The sequence below is a fragment of the Mesoplodon mirus genome, assembly GCF_964341445.2.
Source record: "Mesoplodon mirus genome assembly, chromosome: 2".
NCBI lineage: Eukaryota > Metazoa > Chordata > Mammalia > Artiodactyla > Ziphiidae > Mesoplodon > Mesoplodon mirus.
In genome coordinates this window covers 175,814,465-175,835,118 of record NC_138977.1, presented here as the reverse complement: position 1 = coordinate 175,835,118, position 20,654 = coordinate 175,814,465, and the positions used below count along the sequence as shown (strand labels likewise).

The following is a 20,654-nucleotide window of genomic DNA, read 5'->3' as shown; positions in this document are numbered from 1 at the left end:
CAAAAGGTTAGGAAAGGCCTCCTTGGCAGCTGCCACCAGCTCTCATGGCGTCTTCTTTTAAAAGCCCTCAGCGGAGAAAAGTCTTCATCCTTTGAGAGTTTGAGGGCATTCAAGGCCAGAGCTGATGTCTGAGGCGACATGTATATGGGGAAATTTTCTTTTACCAGAAAGAAAAATGTAACCAGAGCAGTAGGCAGTGGGTTCTGGAGCTACTTTCATGATACTGGATCATAAGCTCGGAAGCTTCCCCAGGGTGAAATCAGAAACTGGCCCCAACAAGGTAGGGGGGCAAGGAGAGACCAAGAAAGAGGCAGCTGCTCCAGACTGGTAGGTGGCAGGTTTAATAAGCAAAGGAACTTACAAATGAGGCTTGTCTGGGGTGGCCCCAGATCTCCACACTGGCCCATCAGTCTTAAAAGTCTATGTAGAGGCCTTAAATGGGTTCACATGGTCTCAACAACACATTATTTCAAGGCTGCAACCTTGAAACAGCTCCTAGTGGGGGAACAGTGGGCGGAACGTAGGTTCTAGGGATGGGGGTGGTGAAGAGCCTCCGATTGCCCGGGTCCAGCTCAAGGGTCAATCGGCGGTCACGTGCTCCCAATGACCTCCTCCAACACATGAACAGCAAAGAACGCATTGAAATTCGAGTTTACGCTTACAAAGGAATTCATGGTTTTTGTATAACACAGTGCTGATTATAATGGTCCTTGAAAATTTTGCTCTTGACGATAAAATATTGCCCCCCTCCCTGAAAATTTTTTGCACAGTGCATTTGCTTAGGAAATCTTTTTTTCAAAAATAGACCAAAACTTCTCTATTTAAAATGAACAGGATCCAAATTAGTGAGCTTTGACCCAAGTTAGATGTTTGTTTCAGCCCAAGCCCACTGACTATCCACACTGTCCAGAAGGCCCCGACCATACCAAGATAGAAAAAACACAGCAGAGGATCTGCAGGCTTCAGAAGGAAATAGACTCGTCAACAGGCCCCAATGACATTCCCCTGGGCGTTTGAACCTGGGTTCCACCAGGAGGCTTTCAGTACTTGGGGACAGCACAATCTCAAATTCTGAGTAAAAGTTTGAAAACTGCAGCTAGATCATGAAAGCTTCCTTGGTCCTGAGTCCAAAGAACACAGGAATGACCACATCATGTACAGGACCCAGTGTGGGTCCCCTTGTCAAGAATTTCAAGATGGTGACAGTGGAATGAGAGACGGATTATACAAACGGTTGATGGCCAGACCATGTATAAAAATAGAACTCCAACCCACAGCCCACAGCAACCTGCCCAGGAAACCATCTCCTCATCTGCAAGAACTAGTCCAGGAAGCCACCTGCTTTATATAAGTCGTTCTTGCAGGAAGGGAGACTGCCATCTCGACAGTGGGAATCCAGGATGCCAATCATCCTTGTAACAATCAGCCCCAATGGCCAGGACTCGATCAATAACTGACAGCTTCCCTAACTTCTGTCCCTGCTTCCAACTCAGGACCCACCAGAGAAAGCCAAAGAGCCACCCCCAAGCAACCACATAGGATGCTCCACTTCTACTTAACCTCCTCCAGCTTCCCAGGGGCCCACAGCCTCCAGTCAGGGCACGCAGGGGGCCATCCCTTTTCTCCACTATAAAGCGTCCCCAGCCCTTCTGCCTGCCTTCGAGTCTCTGCCAAAATGGAAGAGTGTCTCCTTTGCTCAGGGAAGCTCAAATAAGCAGCCTTGCTTGCTGTCATTTGGTTGGTCTTTATTTCCACAGAGCATTAAACCAAGCCTGGGCCCTTCAGAGCTAGAGGCCTGTGTCATACCCACGTGTCAGGAAGCCGACCCTGGCATGAACAGCACAAACAAGCACACTGCTGCCCTCTGCAGGGGTTTTCAGCCATCCTCCAACCCGCAAGCCAAGACGACCTCTGGAACCCCACGTCTCCTGATGGGGACCCTCCCACACATCTTCCTCTCTGGGATGTCCTTCCTAGGCCACTGGGCCTGGCAGAGTACTGCCTGGTCAGCCAGAAAGTCCATGTGGTACCCGAGCGTCCTGGATTGAGGCATTCCCACAGAGCAGCCTCAGAAACCCAGCTGCGGGGAGCAGCCCTCTCCTACCTTGGGTGGCTCAGCTCTGCTGCCCTGGACCTAAGGCTGGGAACCTTCAGCACTGGCCGGCTTGGGGCTAAAGTTAGGCTTCTCAGGCACCAGGGGGCGCTGTGGCTTCCCAAACAGGACTCAGGGGCCCAGACTCCACAAATTTTAAGGGTGGGGCTTCCTATAGGGCACAGGTCTTTAGTGAGGATTTACCACCAGGCAGCAGGGCTGCCTGCCCTTGAGGAGTTCACATGCCAGAAGGGGAAGGTATGTTATTCACAAGTAAAGGGAGGAGGTGGTAGAGGCCAGGGATGTACAGTGTATGATGGAGAACTCGGGCCCGGCCCCTCACTAGCTGTGTGACCTTGGACAAATTACCTAACCTCTCTGGGCCTCTCCTTCCTCCTCCGTACAAAGGGATTAACAATGCTTCCTTTCTCACGGGTGATGGGGTGGGGGCAGCTGGACAAGTTCATACCTGTAGTGCATTTATTAGTCTAGGTCCTTGCCTGTGCTTAGTGCTCAGTAACCACAATGGTTATGGTGAGAGCTTGAGGCAGAGATAAGAGCCAGTCTGTGGCTGGGATGGTGGGGCCTGGAGTTGAGGTGCTGAGGCTTGGAGGAGTGAGGAGTGAACGGAAGCTTTGGAAAAGCATTTGAACTGGACTCTGGCACTGACAGAGGGATAACAATTCACTCCCTTCTCCCCCCAGAGCCACACCGCTCCTCTCTGTTCTGCTTCAACCCATAAAATATGTCTTCATTTCCTCTTCCAGGGATTTTGTGTACTGTCATTTTCTTAACCACCTTTGGCAGCAAAGCATCATCCATCCCTCCGACTTCCGGAGATGGACCGGACCAGGTGTCACACGCCTAATGACCAGCCCAGAGCAAGGTGAGTTGTAAATTAGTCTTGCATTTAATTAAACATAAACAGGCCATTATACTAATTTTGGAACTAAGGGGAGTGAAGAGTACTGGGTTAGAAATGTGAGAGGTCTAAGGCTCACATTTTCATTGAATTGCTGAGACAATTTGCAAATCTGTTCCTTCAACTTCCGTTTCTCAAAAGGATCTACATTATTACATTTCCCGCTCCACCCCGAGAGTGTCACCCCATCAAGTCCCTTTTACATTTTAGATGAGTAAATAGGATAATTGGCATGTGATGCTGTGAGCTATTTTGTGGAAAAACACAAGACGGAGCTTATTTTCTCAACACTGCATTATCATCGTCCCTAGTCCACAACTAACAGGCCAAGTGTGCTTCTAGTCTGTATTTCATGGAGTCACACAGTCCTTCTCACAGTGTTCACTACTGAACATTCCGTGTTCTGAATAGTTTCCCTGCTGCAAACTGCAAATACACCCCCTGCCTGGCCCATGTATTTATTCAGAAGATCATCTCTCTGCCTTTCACCTGCTTCCCATCTGCCGTGGGAGCCTTTACCCATGGGAAGTCTGTAGACCAGCAAAATGCAAAATAACCTCGATGCATTGGGAGATGGGACGGAGAATATTCATGGCACAAATACTGTGGGCAGCTTCCCTGCTGTCACCTTTCTGGGGAGAGGACTGCTCTGTCTCTGTGAGCCCTGAACACACAGACACACACACACACACACACACACAGACACACACACACACACACACGAGAACCTGCTCAGGAGGCAAAGGAAGAGGGCACAGTAACTGGCGTGGGCATTGCTGTCTTGGGGGAAACCACACTGATCTCGGGGGGCAGGATTTGGGGTTCTCACACATATTCCCGCTCTGCTCCCTCCTCACAGCCTGTTTCCTCACAGAGCTGCTGGTGATGATGAACGAAGGAACTCTGGGAAGAATGAAGTCTTGGCATCGCTACCAGTCATTCCACACAGACATCACGGTGGCCGTGCCGCTGCAGGGAGACTGTGCCCGGGGAGCGTGGCCAGGGGCAAGGCAGCAGGGGCGAGGGAGGGAGGGCGGGGCTGCGGATCAACACAGACCCCGGAAAGGCAGCACCTGTAGGGGTTAAGAGCAAGGATGCGATATGGTCACCTTATCTTTGATAAAGGAGGCAAGAATAAACAATGGAGAAAAGACAGCCTCTTCAATAAGTGGTGCTGGGAAAACTGGACAGCTACATGTAAAAGAATGAAATTAGAACAATCCTTAACACCATACACAAAAATAAACTCAAAATGGATTAAAGACCTAAATGTAAGGCCAGACACTATCAAACTCTTAGAGGAAAATATAGGTGGAACACTCCAGGACATACATCACAGCAAGGTCCTTTTTGACCCACCTCCTAGAGAAATGGAAATAAAAACAAAAATAAACAAATGGGACCTAATGAAACTTAAAAGCTTTTGTACAGCAAAGGAAACCATAAACAAGATGAAAAGATAACCCTCAGAATGGGAGAAAATATTTGCAACCGAAGCAACTAACAAAAGATTAGTCTCCAAAACATACAAGCAGCTCATGCAGCTCAGTATCAAAAAAAACAAACCCAATCCAAAAATGGGCAGAAGACCTAAATAGACGTTTCTCCACAGAAGATATACAGATTGCCAACAAACACATGAAAGAATGCTCAACATCACTAATCATTAGAGAATGCAAATCAAAACTACAATGAGGTATTACCTCACACCAGTCAGAATGGCCATCATCAAAATATCTACAAACAATAAATGCTGGAGAGGGTGTGGAGAAAAGGGAACCCTCTTGCACTGTTGGTGGGAATGTAAATTGATACAGCCACTATGGAGAACAGTATGGAGGTTCCTTAAAAAACTAAAAACAGAAATATCGTATGACCCAGCAATCCCACTACTGGGCATATACCCTGAGAAAACCATAATTCAAAAACAGTCATGTACCATAATGTTCATTGCAGCTCTATTTACAATAGCCAGGACATGGAAGCAACCTAAGTGTCCATCAACAGATGAATGGATAAAGAAGATGTGGCACATATATACAATGGAATATTACTCAGCCTTAAAAAGAAACGAAATTGAGTTATTTGTAGTGAGGTGGATGGACCTAGAGTCTGTCATACAGAGTGAAGTAAGTCAGAAAGAGAAAAACAAATACCATATGCTAACACATATATATGGAATCTAAAAAAAAAATGGTTCTGATGAACCTAGGGGCAGGACAGGAATAAAGACACAGACGTAGAGAATGGACCTGAGGACACAGGGAGGGGGAAGGGTAAGCTGGGATGAAGTGAGAGAGAGGCATGGACATATATACACTACCAAATGTAAAATAGCTAGCTAGTGGGAAGCAGCCGCATAGCACAGGGAGATCAGCTCGGTGCTCTGTGACCACCTAGAGGGGTGGGATAGGGAGGGTGGGAGGGAGACGCAAGAGGGAGGAGATATGGGGATATATGTATATGTATAGCTGATTCACTTTGTTATACAGTAGAAACTAACACAACACTGTAAAGCAATTATACTCCAATAAAGAGGTTTAAAAAAAAAAAAAAAAAAAGCAAGGGTGCTGCACCAGACATCCCCATCCCACCCCTGATGCCCGTGTAATTCCCATGAACAAAGGAAGAAAACAGCCTGTGCCTCAGTTTCTTCATCTGTGAAATGAGGATGATGCTAATAATAGCACTTACCTTGTAGGATTGGAGTGAGGCTTAAATGAATTATTCATGGGATGTGCTTGGAATGGTGCCCGGCTCTTATTAAGTACTCAGTTGTCGTAGCGATTATTACTGGCTGGGGTCAGATCATCTGTTTCGCATCCTGGCCCTGCCCCCGACTTGTTGTGTGACTGGGACACACGGAACCTCTCTGAACTTTTTTCTTTTCTGTAAACTAAGGAGAGCAATGCCTTTGCTGCAGAGCTGTTCAGGGAACCATGTGAGATAATGCATATGAAGCACCGTGCAGTCTCTCCCGCACTACTCTTCCACGACAGACTTCTGCATAGAACACTGAAAAGCCAAACGCAAACCAGGAGGAGGGGGATGGGTGGCGGCACGTGCAGGTAGAGACCCTCTGATCACAACCAGCCTCAGGTCTGGCCTGGCCTGGCCCCAGAGTGTCCGCAGCCCCGAGCACTCGGGATTTTTGTGTACAATTTGGCAGATGCCGAGGTTCCCAGGGCCAGCTGGGTCTAGGCCCTCCTGAGTCTGCTAAGCAGCCCCCTGAAGCTCAGTGCCATCTCGTAGGGGCCTGGAAACTGCCTGGTTACCCAAACAGCCAGAGCCCATGGACCAGGCAGCTCCCCTCTGAGGAATTCTTCGGATGACCCAGGAGGGCACCCAACACCGGGGAGGCCCTGAACTGCACCCCACACTGGGAGAGAGACAGATGCTTCAGCTCCCACCCCTCCTGGGCCCCACCCTGGGCCTCTGAACAGGCTCACTCAGGCCCACTGTCCTGGGCCATCACACCAGGCCACCTCCTGTCCACCCACAACTGTCTCCGAGAACAGCCCTTCACTCAAGACAGGATCAGGCAGAACAACCATGAACAACCACTTCCCAGAGCCAGCAGGGAGAGCTGCTGAGTCCAGCTTTAAAAATCAGAACTGACCTCCACCTCCATCCCGGACTTCAATCTTATCTCCCAGATGGAGGAAGTACCAATCTATGGCTGATACAGGACTGGAAAACACTGCAGTGCTCACAGGCTGGCTTTGTATTCTTATCCTGCACCAGGTCCTCTACAAGCCTAGGTTCTGCTTCGAGCCCCTCTTGGGCAGTCGGCGTGGGGCTTGGGAGCCCGGCCCTGCCTCAGCCCGCCTGGGCTTGACTCCCTACCTCACGACTTCCTAAGCGACCGTATGTAAGTCACGGACCCTCCTCTGGGCCTCTCAAAGCCCAGGAGCCTTGGAAGCACAGGCAGCTTCTCCTTTCCCTCCCGTTCCGCTCACAGCTGTCACCTCATCCTCCTCCTACCCTGGTGACCTCAGCACCCAACGCATGGTAACTTTCTCCACCTGGTTGCTGTCATCTCCTTTCTCAGCTTGAACAGCCAGATGGATGGATGAGCCATCCAAAAACCCCAGGCACTCAATTCTTGACCTACTGATCCCCAGTGACTTTCTCCTTCCCAACAGCAGCCACCACGGCCACAGTTCCCCTTGTCCTCACCAACTCCACCACCTCTGTACCACTCACTGCAAACAGCCCCTCTGGCCGCCGCCTGTATCCCCATCCTTCTGGTTCAAAAACCCCATGATCCTCCACCTTCTAACCCACTGGCCCTGTCACAGTGGTACTACCTTCTCTAAGCCCCTCATCCCTCTCTGCCTTGTCGCAGTGGTTTGACAAAACCCCAACCCAGATTAAACCCAATGTTCCACCTAATCCACCCGACACCTGAGCAGTGGGGGAAAATGATTCCATTAATTGGACTCTTGGAATTTATGCCACAAATCTCCAGCAGACTCTCAATGCTAACACTTCCTCAGCAAAATTCACTTTCCCATTGGAGGTCAACAATTTCACACATCTCCTCTCCTCATCTCTCTCTGCTGAGACCTTACCTCTTGGGGGAAATTGTTGTACTACCCACAGTTCCAGCACCCACCAGCAACTGTCCCCACACACTCCTGTGAGCGTGCGTGGAAGGAACACCGTGCTCCAACCCAAGAAAGATCCTTCTGCTGACCTTCTGCTGGTCTCAGCTCTTTGCCTTTTCGAGGGTTTCACTCTCATATATTCCCCCCTTTCTCTAGAATGGTCAATCTCTCCCCCTTTCGTGGATTACTCCTATGGTTGTATAAATATGCCTTCACAGCATCCATATTTTTTAAAGAGCCCTGATGCCATGTCTCCCTCTGGCCACCCTTCCTCTCCCCTCTTGCAGCAAAATTCAAGACTTGCCTACTTCTGTGGTCGCCACTTGCTCACTTCACATCTATTTCACACCCACTCAAATAGGGCTGCTGCTGCCAGCACTCCTCTGAAACACTTCCTGTCAGGGTCACCACTTTTTTTTTTAATACTAAAAATCATCTTTCTAAATACATCATCTCTATCCTAAATTCAGAAGAACGAAGGCCTTAAAAACTATGTGAAGGCTGAAAACTGTGAATCCTGATTTGGAAATCAAGGCTGATATTTGGACAGACGTGAGCTTGCAGATCTGTAATTGTTATTTTCAGTAGGTGCAGACTGAGACCAACAATGACAGTTTTTCTATAGAGAAATCTAATCTGAGTGTCAAACAATCAGTTTGCAAATTTTGTAACACAGCCCATTTGTGAACAAATTCAATACATTGCAATGTTGTTAAGATTTCAGGATAATTTATAATATTTCAAACCAGTGTCCATTTTGCTGTATATTTTGATAATTGAATCGAGTATATTTTGAGCACCTACTATGTGCCAGGCACTATGCCAGATACTGAGTATAGAGAGGTAAGCAAAATGGACATATACTCTGATGCTACAGGGTTTATAATTTAATTTAGACAATAAAATACTAAGCACCAAATTAATATATAACTACAAAATTGTGACAACTGATATGAAGGGAAGGGGTAAGAGAGACTCCTAAAAGCACAGGAGGCTTCTCTGAGGAAGAGACATTGAGCTGAGAAATTAAGAATAAGTGTGAATTAACTCTGTGATGGATTAGGAAACAACATCCCTAGCAAAGGGCATATCCCAAAGCTCTGGAGTAGGAAAGAATTTGGTTCATTCAAGAAAAACAGAAAGAAAGCCCATCTGAGCTGGGGGAAGAGCCCCAAGATGACGGGAGAGTGCAGGTGAAGAGCCTGAAGGGCCCTGGAGAAGATGTTAAGGAGACTGAGGGTTATTTGAAAAGCAACCACCACCAACTTTCAGCTTTTCAGAGGTAACAGCCAATCCTCCACCACGCCCTTTCTCCACTTCTTGGCAGCATATCACATGGCTGACTGCTCTCCTGACTGGGCTTCCGTCAGACAGTTACCTGGGTCTCCTCCTGCCACGTGGGTCACTCTTCCAAGACTCCCTTGATGGCTCCTCCTGCAGCAGGGAGAAAATGGCACCCAGAACAAAAGCCTTGGCCCCTTGGCTATCCACATTCTGCCACTGGGCGGACATCTTGACTTTGCACCCCAAGAGAGCAAACCAAATCTTTGTTTTTTTTTAAATCCTTCACATGCCTTCCTGCAAGAATTGGGCAGGACAAAATAAGTGGTGGAAAGGAAAATGGGGAACCTGTTATCAATGTTAGAAAGTTGGGCAGCATCACTTAAAATGTTGACAATCACATCTAGCTGGGCTCCTAAACACCCAGTTTTATCATCTGAACAGTGGGGAAATTTTAAATAATAATGTTCCCTCTGCAACCGGAATCAGGATTCCAGTCTGGTTGGGGGAATATGACAACATCGGAATTCAGAGGCAGGAGGCATGAACTACAGATTTATCTCCTTGCCTAAACGTTTAAAACATCTATCAAGCCGGTAAACACAGTGTCATTAAGTCATGTCATGAGACAGTTTTATCATTGGTACAGCGGTAACCACACAGCACACTTTGTGTTCAGAGGCACTGTGACTTCAGTCTGACTGCACACACCTGAGGAAAGGTGACATTTATGAACTGAAATGGACTATTACCAACTCATGGCCCACAGAGACCCAACTGAGCATCTATTACTTGGTTGAACCATACCTTCCTTGGGCTGAAATGTGGCCTTAAGGGATGCATTTATACATGCCGTAGTACATAGAGAGTTGGGGTACAATTAGGTCCACCGCCATCTAAATAGACTTAATGGAAGTATGAGCACCTTGCATGTGAAATTCATCACCAGTGAGGGTTATTTTTAAAGAAAAAAAATACATCAATTTTCAGTGCATCTAAGGGAGCAGCTTTTAACCTTACAACAACAACAAAATACTAAACATCTAATTACTAAAAAACAGCTTCTGTGGAGAATACTGGTTCTTACCCTTGGTGGGCATAAGATCAGGTGAGTTGGTTAAAAATGCAGACCTGGGCCCCACCTTCACATTCTGACTGAGCAGGCCCGTGGAAGCACCCATATATTTGCTTTTTTTTTGCAGTACACGGGCCTCTCACTGTTGTGGCCTCTCCCATTGCAGAGCACAGGCTCTGGACGCGCAGGCTCAGCAGCCACGGCTCACAGGCCTAGCCGCTCTGCGGCATGTGGGATCTTCCAGGACCAGGGCACGAACCCGTGTCCCCTGCATCGGCAGGCGGACTCTCAACCACGGCGTCACCAGGGAAGCTCTAAATTTGCATTTTTAATCATTGGCCCAGGTGATTTGTGTGTGGTGGCCTGTGTATCATGGGAAATCCTGTTCTAGTTCACTCAGAAAGTGAAAAACATTGATTATCTACCATATTAACAATTCACTTCTAAGCACTAACCCTTCAACAACTGAGAACTTCTGATCTGAATATTCCTCCTAAGAGTTCAAATACTATTTTCTGCTCTAATATTATCGAAATATTAATATCTTACTCTCACATTATAAGGTTTTTGTGACCTTAACTTTGTGTAATCTTAGGTACCATCTCCCTCCGGCTCAGTAGAACTAAAGATGATATGTGCCGTCAAACATAGATTCTAATAAATGCAAACAGTCTATAGATAATTGTCACAACTTCAAGAGGTACCAAAGAAACTGATTTGCCCCTGGTGAAATCATGCAAACCATAATTTCAGGTATAGCATCCTCTAGAAGTTTTTAGCATACGTCTGCTTGCTGGGCCTCCTCAAGAATGGAAATTTAGATTAATTCAGATATATACAGACTCCTCTAGTTACAGCATCATAAACTCAGGCTATACCCTAATAGTTTTCTTCACATTTATATTCAAATGCTCTGAATAAAACATGTTTTAGCATCTTTTGGAGGGTCAAATTTTTATTTTGGAAAAAAGTCAACAATAAAACGAAAAAAAAAAAGAAACCCAGAGACTTAAAAAGACTATTGGCACAGTCCAATAAGTCTGACGGAGAAAAAAAAAAAAGGCTATTTAAATTTTTAAAAAACTAACACAATTTAACACAGAAAAGAGCAGCACAGAATACTGTACTAAGAAGTGCTAATCTATCAGGTGTCTCCTACATGCCAACCACAATGCTCTGCTGAGCCCTCATTAGTCCTCAAACCTTGGACAGGTTCTCACTTATCCCCACTGTACAAAGGTCAGGGCTCAGAGTTCCGCACATAGCCAGTAACTGGTGGAGTCCCACGGCCCAAGGTGCTCACGTCCCCACACCTTACTTGTCATTCACTAAATTCAAAACTCAAATTCAGCACGTGCTGCTAAATATACTAGAAATAAAGTGATAATCTATAATGATCAGATTGCTTCTAAATATTAAAAGCAAAATTTCTTATGATGTGGAAATGACAGCACCATCTAAAAATACAATGATAAATAGAAAATTGTTTTATACTTGCTAAAACATAAAAAAGATATATGCAGATATCAGTTTAAACTTTTTCACTTTGATATAATACAAACCCAGTTCCGAAATAGGTGATTTATCATATACATTAAAAGCATTAATGAAAAAACTATACTCCTATAATAAGGAATGATTCCCATTTTTTTAAATTGAAGTATAGTTGATTAACAATATTTTGTTACTGGTGTAAGCAAAGTGATTCAGTTCTATATATATTTTTTCATATTCTTTTCCTTTATTACAAGATATTGAATATTACAAGATATTGAATATAGTTCCCTGTGCTATACAGTAAGTCTTTGTTTCACATTTTATATATAATAGTATGTTATCTGTTAATCTCATATTCCTAATTTATCCCTCCCCCACTTTCCATTTGGTAACCATAAGTTTGTTTTCTGTGTCTGTGAGTCTGCTTTATAAATTCATTTGTATTATTTAGATTCCACATATAAGCGATATCATATAATGTTTGTCTTTCTCTGTCTTACCTCACTCGCTATGATATTCTCTAGGTCCATCCATGTTGCTGTAAAGGGCAATATTTCATTCTTTTTTATGGCTGAGTAATATTCCACTGTGTGTGTGTGCGTGTGTGCATGTGAGTGTGTGTATCATACATATTCTTTATTCATTCATCTGTTGGACGCTTAGGTTGCTTCCATGTCTTGGCTACTGTACACACTCCTGCTATGAACACTGGGTGCATGAAGGAGTGATTCACATTATTAATTTAACTCAATGTTAAGGGACAGCTAGTGCATCAATAGAACTATTTCTGATCCCTGGCTCAAGATAAGGGCAAAGTCTAGGAGTCCCAGTTTCAATCTATCCCTATGCTGGAACCATAGAAAGCAAATATTCACATATCCAAAAATCTTTATAAATTTAATGAAGTCACATGAGACAGATTAGTCTAACAAAGAACTGGCTGCTTATTTTGAGACTGTAATTCATTCTAAGAACAATCTGTAACTATTTGTCCCTAAAATCCATCAAAGTTATTTAAATGTTATGTGGTATATCTGTGCAATGCATTCACCCTAATTTGCTCCACATACCTACAACCTATACTTTCTCTGTAATGTCATCTGACAGTTCACCTTTCTTGCTGACAGAAGTTAATTCAAGGCATTCTGCACTATGCCATCAACACTGACCAACCATTAATAAACATTTATGTAAACCGTATATTAATCGTATTTAAGGACTGTTAAGTGCAAGGCTGAGGGCTAGCATGGTTGGTCTCCTGAAGAGAGTTCTAATCTCCAAGCTCATGCACACAATAGTGGATTCTCTTCAGTTTTCCCTTCAAAACCAACAAAGATCAGTCCAACTGAGGTACCTTGAGAATCTTAAGTGTGACATACCTAAAATCAAAGTACAACAGATCCCTATTAAAGAAACAGACAAATGACACAGCAATCTTGCAGTTACCCACTTACCTGGTTATAGTATATGTTGTTGCCTAAAGATATTTAAAGCTTTCAAAAGTGATTCTTTTACTTACCAGTGAACTGATATTAGAATTCACATAGGACTTCCCTGGTAGCGCAGTGGTTAGAAATCCTCCTGCCAATGCAGGGGACACGGGTTCGAGCCCTGGTCCGGGAAGATCCCACATGCCACAGAGCAACTAAGGCTGTGCGCCACAACTACTAAGCCCGCACACCTAGAGCCCATGCTCTGCAACAAGAGAAGCCACCACAGTGAGAAGCCCGCACTCCGCAACGAAGAGTAGCTCCCGCCCGCCGCAACTAGAGAAAGCCCACGAGCAACAATGAAGACCCAACACAGCACCCCCCCAAAAGAGAATTCATATATGAAATGGGAACTTTGAAAGTCACATGACAGTACCATTCTACTTTAGAAATGAGCATTAGGAAATCAACAAGCGCTCATTTGCACTAATGCTAAATTATGTTTAGTTGATCCCTATTTCTCATGTTCCCAAGGAACCAACCACACAGACAGCCACATATGTCCTTGACCAATTCTAAACAGAGGAAAAATACACTTTTAAACACTGGTGATTCAAAGGATTCAGAGCTCAAATAAAGTAACAGTGAGAAAAGATAATCATGCAGGTGTCAAGCAATGTTTTTGCTATTTAGATCATAAAGATAGTACCCATCTCTTGGCTTATTTAGGATTACAGTAAATCAGTATAAAAACATAATTTTGAAAGCATTCTAGAGATCTAAAATGAACTAGAAGAGGAAGATGGAAAAACAGGAATAAATGTTGTCTGTGTTTTAAAAATACTAAATGCATCAAAACTTCCAGTGATGAATGACTAAACGTAATTTCTCCCTGATACAGGAGTGATTCCTGATACCTACCTTTTGACAGAAAAGATTAAACTTTTTCTTCACATTCAATTTATATTTTCTTTAACACTAGTTCTGCACACAGTATTAAAAAGAAATCTTGGTGAAAAGAAAATCTATCACAGTGGGTATACCACTAAAAGATGACGCAGAATAAAAAAAAATAAAATTTACTGTTTATTTCACAAAGAAAATTAAGTGGTCCAACACATCTTTGATCATCATCTGTGTCCTTTCTGACAAGAGAACATTCAAAATAATGGCAAGCTAGATCATGAGTCTAGCTCAGGGTCAAGTTTTTCTACTTTAATGACCATCTCTGGAGCTAAAGCAGCAGTGCCAGCTTGCTGGTTCTCTGCTTCCGACTCAGACAATACTTCTTCCTTTATTTTTACAGGCTTATTACTGGCTTCCTCCTCTTCATCCGAAGACTCATCAAGCTCCCATTCATCATCTATGTCCATTTCAAATACTCTCACATGACGGAGATTCGAGCTTAACTAAAGAAAAGGCCAAAAAAAGAACTTTTAAAATGGCTTAACTACGAAAGACTGGCATGGACATATATACACTACCAAACGTAAGGTAGATAGCTAGTGGGAAGCAGCCGCATAGCATAGGGAGATCAGCTCGGTGCTTTGTGACCGCCTGGAGGGGTGGGATAGGGAGGGCGGGAGGGAGACGCAAAAGGGAGGGGATATGGGAACATATGTATATGTATAACTGATTAAATCTGTTATAAAGCAAAAAAATAAAAATAAAAAATAAAGAAAAATTAAAAACAATAAATAAATATTTTAAAAAATGGCTTAACATTATACATAAAAAATTAGAAATCAGTAATCTGAAAAAAGTGGTTTTATAGGAAAGTTATTTTCCCATCAATTTACAACAAAATCACTAAACTCAGCTTTCATTTTGTATAAAAGGATCTTCACATACAATTTCAAGATTACTAAAATCTAAAATTGTTATTAATTACTTAGTAAGCTTTCTCAGAACAAGAGAACTAAATAGCTAAGGCCACTACATGCTCATAATAAATAAAAGCTTGACATCACTAAAGGTTTGCACTGAGAGGACTTACAGATCCTGTTGCTTCTGTTACTCTTTGCAACAATTTAATACTTACCACACAGGACACTTTGCGAAAACCATTCCCAGCAACATACTGTGCCTTCATACTTTCCAGTAATCTCCAGTGCTTCTCAAAGTGCATGGTACGGGTGGGAATAGCACCACGCTGCTCATCTAGCCTAGAGAGGGGAGAAAACCAACCCGGGAGTGAAATGGGGCTGTTTTCCCTGGTTTACTAGGGGTGGTATCAGGGTTTGATACTATATTCTATGAAAAAACTGCATTTCCAAATAGGCAGAATACCTTTTTAAGGCAGAAACCTTAGTAAGGTTTTTGATTCACTTTCAAGGTAAGCACATGGACTCATTTTAAAAATTAGAGATCTGCTTATTTAAATCTCAATCTAAAGCCCATCTCTTTCAACTGACCTTGAACCTCTATGTGGCTACTGAGGTCCTAATTCTGAAAGGAAAATACTAAAGGCAAATCTAAAATAATTCTACTACAAACTGGGGTTCATGCTATCCTTGAAAACAGAAGTTCCATTCTCCACACCAAATATTCCCCACCTTGTTCCAGCAAATAATTCTTGACAGAAGAGCTGTTGAAGCCAGTATTTTTTCAATAAAAAAATAGAAGCATTTCTGCTCAGCTGACTTTATTTATCTATCATACCTAAAGAACCAGAATGTACAATATACATTAAAAAAACATTTAACTGTTCTATCTGAAAGACAATCTTACTAATGTAAGTTACCTTGTAGAGTAAGACCCAGTGAATTGATATTCTGCAGAATCTTCACTGTTATACACTAAAGACAACGGCAACTGGACCAAGAGTCTATCTCTTCCTTCACGTCCTACAGTGTCTTTAAGAACTACTGTGACAGTTTCATCATCATAGAACTGTGCATCTAAACAACTGTAGGTGCTAGAATTAAAATAAGTTTTGTTATAGCAAAGATGTTATCATGACTGAGAAAATACTGTATATATAACATTATACTGGTACCAAGCAGAAAACTGACAATGAAAATATCAAGTGACATTCTATACAGTAACATTTAAAATATATCATTAGTTTACACTAAAGTCACAGTTACCTGTTGTACTGATTATTCACAAATATAGCTAGGCCCTGAAAACAGATAATCATGAAAAAAGAAAAACCTGTGAACTTGGTTCACAGCTCCAGAAAACTCTTGACATCAATGGTCAGGCCTTAAGCCTGTGGAGATTCCATGAATGACAGCATGTATATACGTACGTACGTACGTACGTGTGTGTGTGTGTGTGTGTGTGTGTATCTACATATATACAATAAACAGAGTTTACTAGAATGAAAAGTAAAAATAAGTTTTACATATGAAAAGACACAACTTCAAAGACATTATCATAAGGAACTTCGTTTATGTAAGGAAAAGAGTAAGAAAAAGGTTGGTTTAGGATTAGTGTCAGTTCTTTCTCTTGCAAAAGCCTCAGGATGACATCAAGTATTGTTACCCTTTGTGCCCTAAGAAAATCCCACCCCAGTGAGAAGGATACCACCTCACACCTCTGCTGGTCATAAGAAGACCTTCAGCCATCTGCCCCCTGGACCCACATTACTTTCTTAGTGGACAAGGAGCTCAGAAGTATTAATTGTAGGAAAGCGCACTATAAAAATTCCTGCAGGCCAGTAAGGTTCCTTTCACTGTAAGTCAAATCATCCTCTAAGTATAAAATACATAACCAACCCAGCCCCCTAAGTTGCAAATGATGAAGGCCTTCTAAGAATATCATCACTGTAACTGAGTCTAACCATATTCTTATAATTGTATTTATTATATATACATCTCACTCAAACAAGATTCAAGATTTACCTTCTTCTCACTTTTTCAGTTGTGGCATATGTGAAGCTCCCAAATTTAATAGCAATTAGTCCATTACTTACAGATCTTCAAGAAAGAAAAGGGGGTGGGGGAAGAGACTTTGTACAACAAGTTGGATAGGCAATAATCTATATATGCTTGAAAGAACATGATTCTTAGTACATTTACCTAATCACCAAACCCCAGACCAAAATACTATTACACTCACTCTAGAATACTGATAACTGATATAAACCCGACAGATAAAACTAACATCAAAATTACAACTTAGTTTAAAATCTTTTAGTCACCAAAGTAGCAAGATTCCTTATAAAATAAGGATGTTTGGGACAACCAAATTATTTCTCGGGCTACATCTTGGTTTCAAAAAATTTCCCTCAGGTTTAGATTTAAAATCATTTAAGATCCTAGTGACATCCTGAATATGATTTATTTTTCAGAACTTTTATTTGCATTCTCAAAAGAAGTCTCTATATGCAAGGCTTCTTGTTTAATGAAAGGCATAGTTAACCTGAGGTAAAAATCCTTTCTATAAGGAAGCCAAAATATAATTTTGAACTTCCACAAGTTGATGAGATATAATCCTATTCTATTGTATTTTTCCTAACCCTAAAAATATCCTACACATAACAGCTATATACCAATACAAAATTAAATAATCTAGAATTAGAAGGGATCACATAGCTTCCTAATTTGGCATTACCACCTTAAAAATGTGAAAACGAAGACCAGAACAGTTAAGTTAGCAAGCCTAAAGTCATAAGGCAGCTTAACTAAAACCTGAAATGTAGGGAAGGGAAGTGGTATGTTTTATGATTAAAAATAATAAAATCTTATCTCCTTGGTTCAAACTTCAGATTAATACTTACTGGGAAATATCAGTATGTCTCCTTAAGATGCACATTTTATAAAGTGAATCTTCTAAAATAGTAAAAAGAAGATAATGCAGATTTGAGGTTTTATTATTCCACCTAAGGAAAAAAATTAATGTCAAAACATGATTATTTAGCTACCAATGCATAGAACAAAACTGTATTATTCACATGAGATAGGGGAGAGACACTTACAGAAAAGGGAATTTGAATAATCTACGTGTGGAGTCCTCACTAAAACAAAAGAAAAAAAAAGTAAGAAAAATTTTAATTGGCTGCTGAATTATATCACCCAAAAAGGTTAATAGAATTACCTTCTAGCATCTCTGTATAATGGAATACATATTGCTTGATTCATCGATTTTCCAATTACATCCTAAATAAGATTTAAAAATATAATTAAAGCACGTACATACACAAAAATAAATACTCCACAGAAAGTGACTGATCGTCACTGTTTAAGTCTAGTGCAAAATCATCTCTATCACCAACCTTCATGCAAGAAACTTTAATGACAGTCATGGAAGTAAGGTAGAGAAAAAGTTCTAAGCTGAAAAGGACCCTGGAGATAAGTGATGGCAGGTTAGAAACCACCTCTTCTAGTCCCATAGCATCAATCATATATCATTCAGTAGTTAACAGACACATCAGCTCTGTAACTAAGACCATTTATAATAAGTTTGTTCTGGGCACAAATAAAATACTAAAGGACGTCAACACGTTCAATAACCATGTATTTATTTTTTAATTTATGTAAGAAAGCAACAATAAGAGGAAATATTAGAGTGAACCATATGAAACTGCCATTTTTGTTAGTCAAAAATAGCTGAATATCAGCATTTTGATACGGTTCATCTTAATAACTACGATCATTTACATAAGTGAGCCACATATTACAGATGTTCTTGCTCCTACACAAAAATATGCATTTCTTTCAAACTTACTGCTGGCTTTTGCAAGCACTGATCAATAACATTCTCCATCCGCCTTTTCACAAAATGCAATGATTTTCGAGGATAATAAGGAAACAGCAAAGGACTTTCTGGTTTGAAACAAAAACAAAAAATAAAAAGCTATAACAAACCAGCTAACTAGGAGAAACTAATCTACTGCTAGAGCCAGCCCACACAGCTTATCTGATGGTGGAATTCTCCCTGGCCACTTCATTATACCTTGGCACGACCTCACTAAAAATGACCGTGGTCTCCTGCCTTGCATCATCCCCTGCTGCCAGTCCACGGAAAACCACCACACTTACTACAAGCTGAGTCCTTGCAGCTTATTATTCTTATTTTATTTTTCCCACCAAAATCCAACAGTATGCTTCCGCTGGCTATAAGAAGAAAGGGATGATTTGGGAACCATAAGACATATAATGAAATAAGTTCATTTTTCTCTCTTCTTTGCCACAATGGTATAACAACAGCACTTGTTTTGGAAGAGTGTGATAGTGAAAACAAAAACAGGAGACAAGAAACTGGTGCTATGAAAATAAGCTCTTTACTTTTGAAAAGACTACTTTATCAGTAGAAAGTAATATATAATTTTTCATTTAGTGACACCAAGTATGCTAGGCTCTTTTTATACCTGTTATTTCTATTGTTTACAATAGCTGTATATATTAAGCATCATACTCTTTATTTTACTGATTAAAAAAAGAAAAAAAATGAGGCTTAGGAGGTGTAGGCAATTGCCCAGTGTAAGAATGACTAGGAAGCTAGACTCTGAATCAAATCCAGGTCCAACTCCCAAGCCTACCCTCTTCCACTGTGCTCTGTAGGCCTCCCTCACAGCACCTCATTTCCCAGCTATGCTGGATAAAAGGAGCTTTAATTGTGTTAACATTTTAAGCTCCCAACAGGTTACAGATGCTGTGGTATCATAGAGAGATATTCCGTCTTTGTCCCCAGTTCCTGGCCCAGAGCTCCTTAAAACTCTTGGAATTTCCTGAGTGATAAGGATGACAGGAGCATACTCTGTTTTAATGAGGCCCTTAGATAGCTTCAGGATGGGGGCTGGTCTCCATAAAGACCAAGCCTTGATTAGAAGCTTGGAACTTTTAGCCCCTTCCCTCGACCTGCGGGTAGGAGAGAGAAGCTAGCGTTGAGTCCCATCACCAATGGCCCCTAACCCTTACATAATGAAAACTCCATAAAGCCCCTAAACGACAGAGCAGAGGGCCTCTGGGTCGATGCTTAAGGTGCTGGGAGGGCAGTGCGTCTGGAGAGGGGATGGACGCTCCATGCCCCTCCCCATACCTTGCCCCATGCATCTCTTCCATTTGGCTATTCCAGAGTTGTATGCTTTATAATAAACTGGTAGATATAAGTTAAGTGTTTCTGAGTTTTGTAAGCCATTTTAGCAAATTATTAAAACTGAAGCATGGGAAGCCCCAACTCTGTAGCCAAGTGGAACAGAAATGTGGGTAACCTGGGGACCCAGTACTTGTGACTGAACTCTGAAGTGGGGGCAGTCTTGTGGGACTAAGTCCTAACCCTGTGGAGTCTGGTGGTAACTCTGCAGAGTTAGTGTCAGAATCGAACTGTAGGACACCCAGGTTTTGTCAGAATTGGTCTCAGGAGGGAAAAAAGCCTCTTATTTTGGTGTCGGAAGTGTTTTGAGTAAAAACAGCTCAGATGCATACTGCCTGCTTATATGCTATGTGCCAGGCACTATCCTAAGTGCTTCATCTAGATTAATTTGTTTCATCTTCCCAACAGCTTTTTGAGGGAGGCGCTCTGATCACCCTCACTTTACAGAAGAGAAAACTGGGGCACAAAGAGGTCAGGCAACGTGCCCTCAGCCCCACACCAGGGAGTGGCAGAGCAGGACTTCAGCCCAGGCAGCCTGGCTTCCAGCACACCAACCTCTACCCACGTAACAACACCGACTCTCTCACATCCCCTGGGAAGCGACGTGCGCTAAGCATTTAGCACTTGATTTTTGCAAAGTGCTAGGAAGAAGTTTCATTAAAAAGGTTTCTTAATAGCTCCATAATGACAGTCGGTATTACTTCAT

The 20,654-nt window shown here is 42.4% G+C and overlaps 1 protein-coding gene across 1 annotated transcript in view; it reads right to left on the bottom strand.

Annotated features, from left to right (window-relative positions):
- Window positions 1–13,980: 13,980 nt before the first annotated feature.
- Window positions 13,981–20,654, bottom strand: part of ANAPC4 (anaphase promoting complex subunit 4) — a 41,837-nt gene continuing 35,163 nt past the window's right edge. The window contains exons 21-28 of the mRNA XM_082600856.1: window positions 18,581–18,678; window positions 17,951–18,012; window positions 17,832–17,870; window positions 17,634–17,735; window positions 16,756–16,830; window positions 15,651–15,824; window positions 14,949–15,072; window positions 13,981–14,316 (exon numbers count right to left, since the gene is read on the bottom strand). Coding sequence (XP_082456982.1) covers window positions 14,089–14,316; window positions 14,949–15,072; window positions 15,651–15,824; window positions 16,756–16,830; window positions 17,634–17,735; window positions 17,832–17,870; window positions 17,951–18,012; window positions 18,581–18,678 — 902 coding nt within the window. The 3' untranslated portion in view covers window positions 13,981–14,088. The remainder of the gene's footprint in view (window positions 14,317–14,948; window positions 15,073–15,650; window positions 15,825–16,755; window positions 16,831–17,633; window positions 17,736–17,831; window positions 17,871–17,950; window positions 18,013–18,580; window positions 18,679–20,654) is intronic.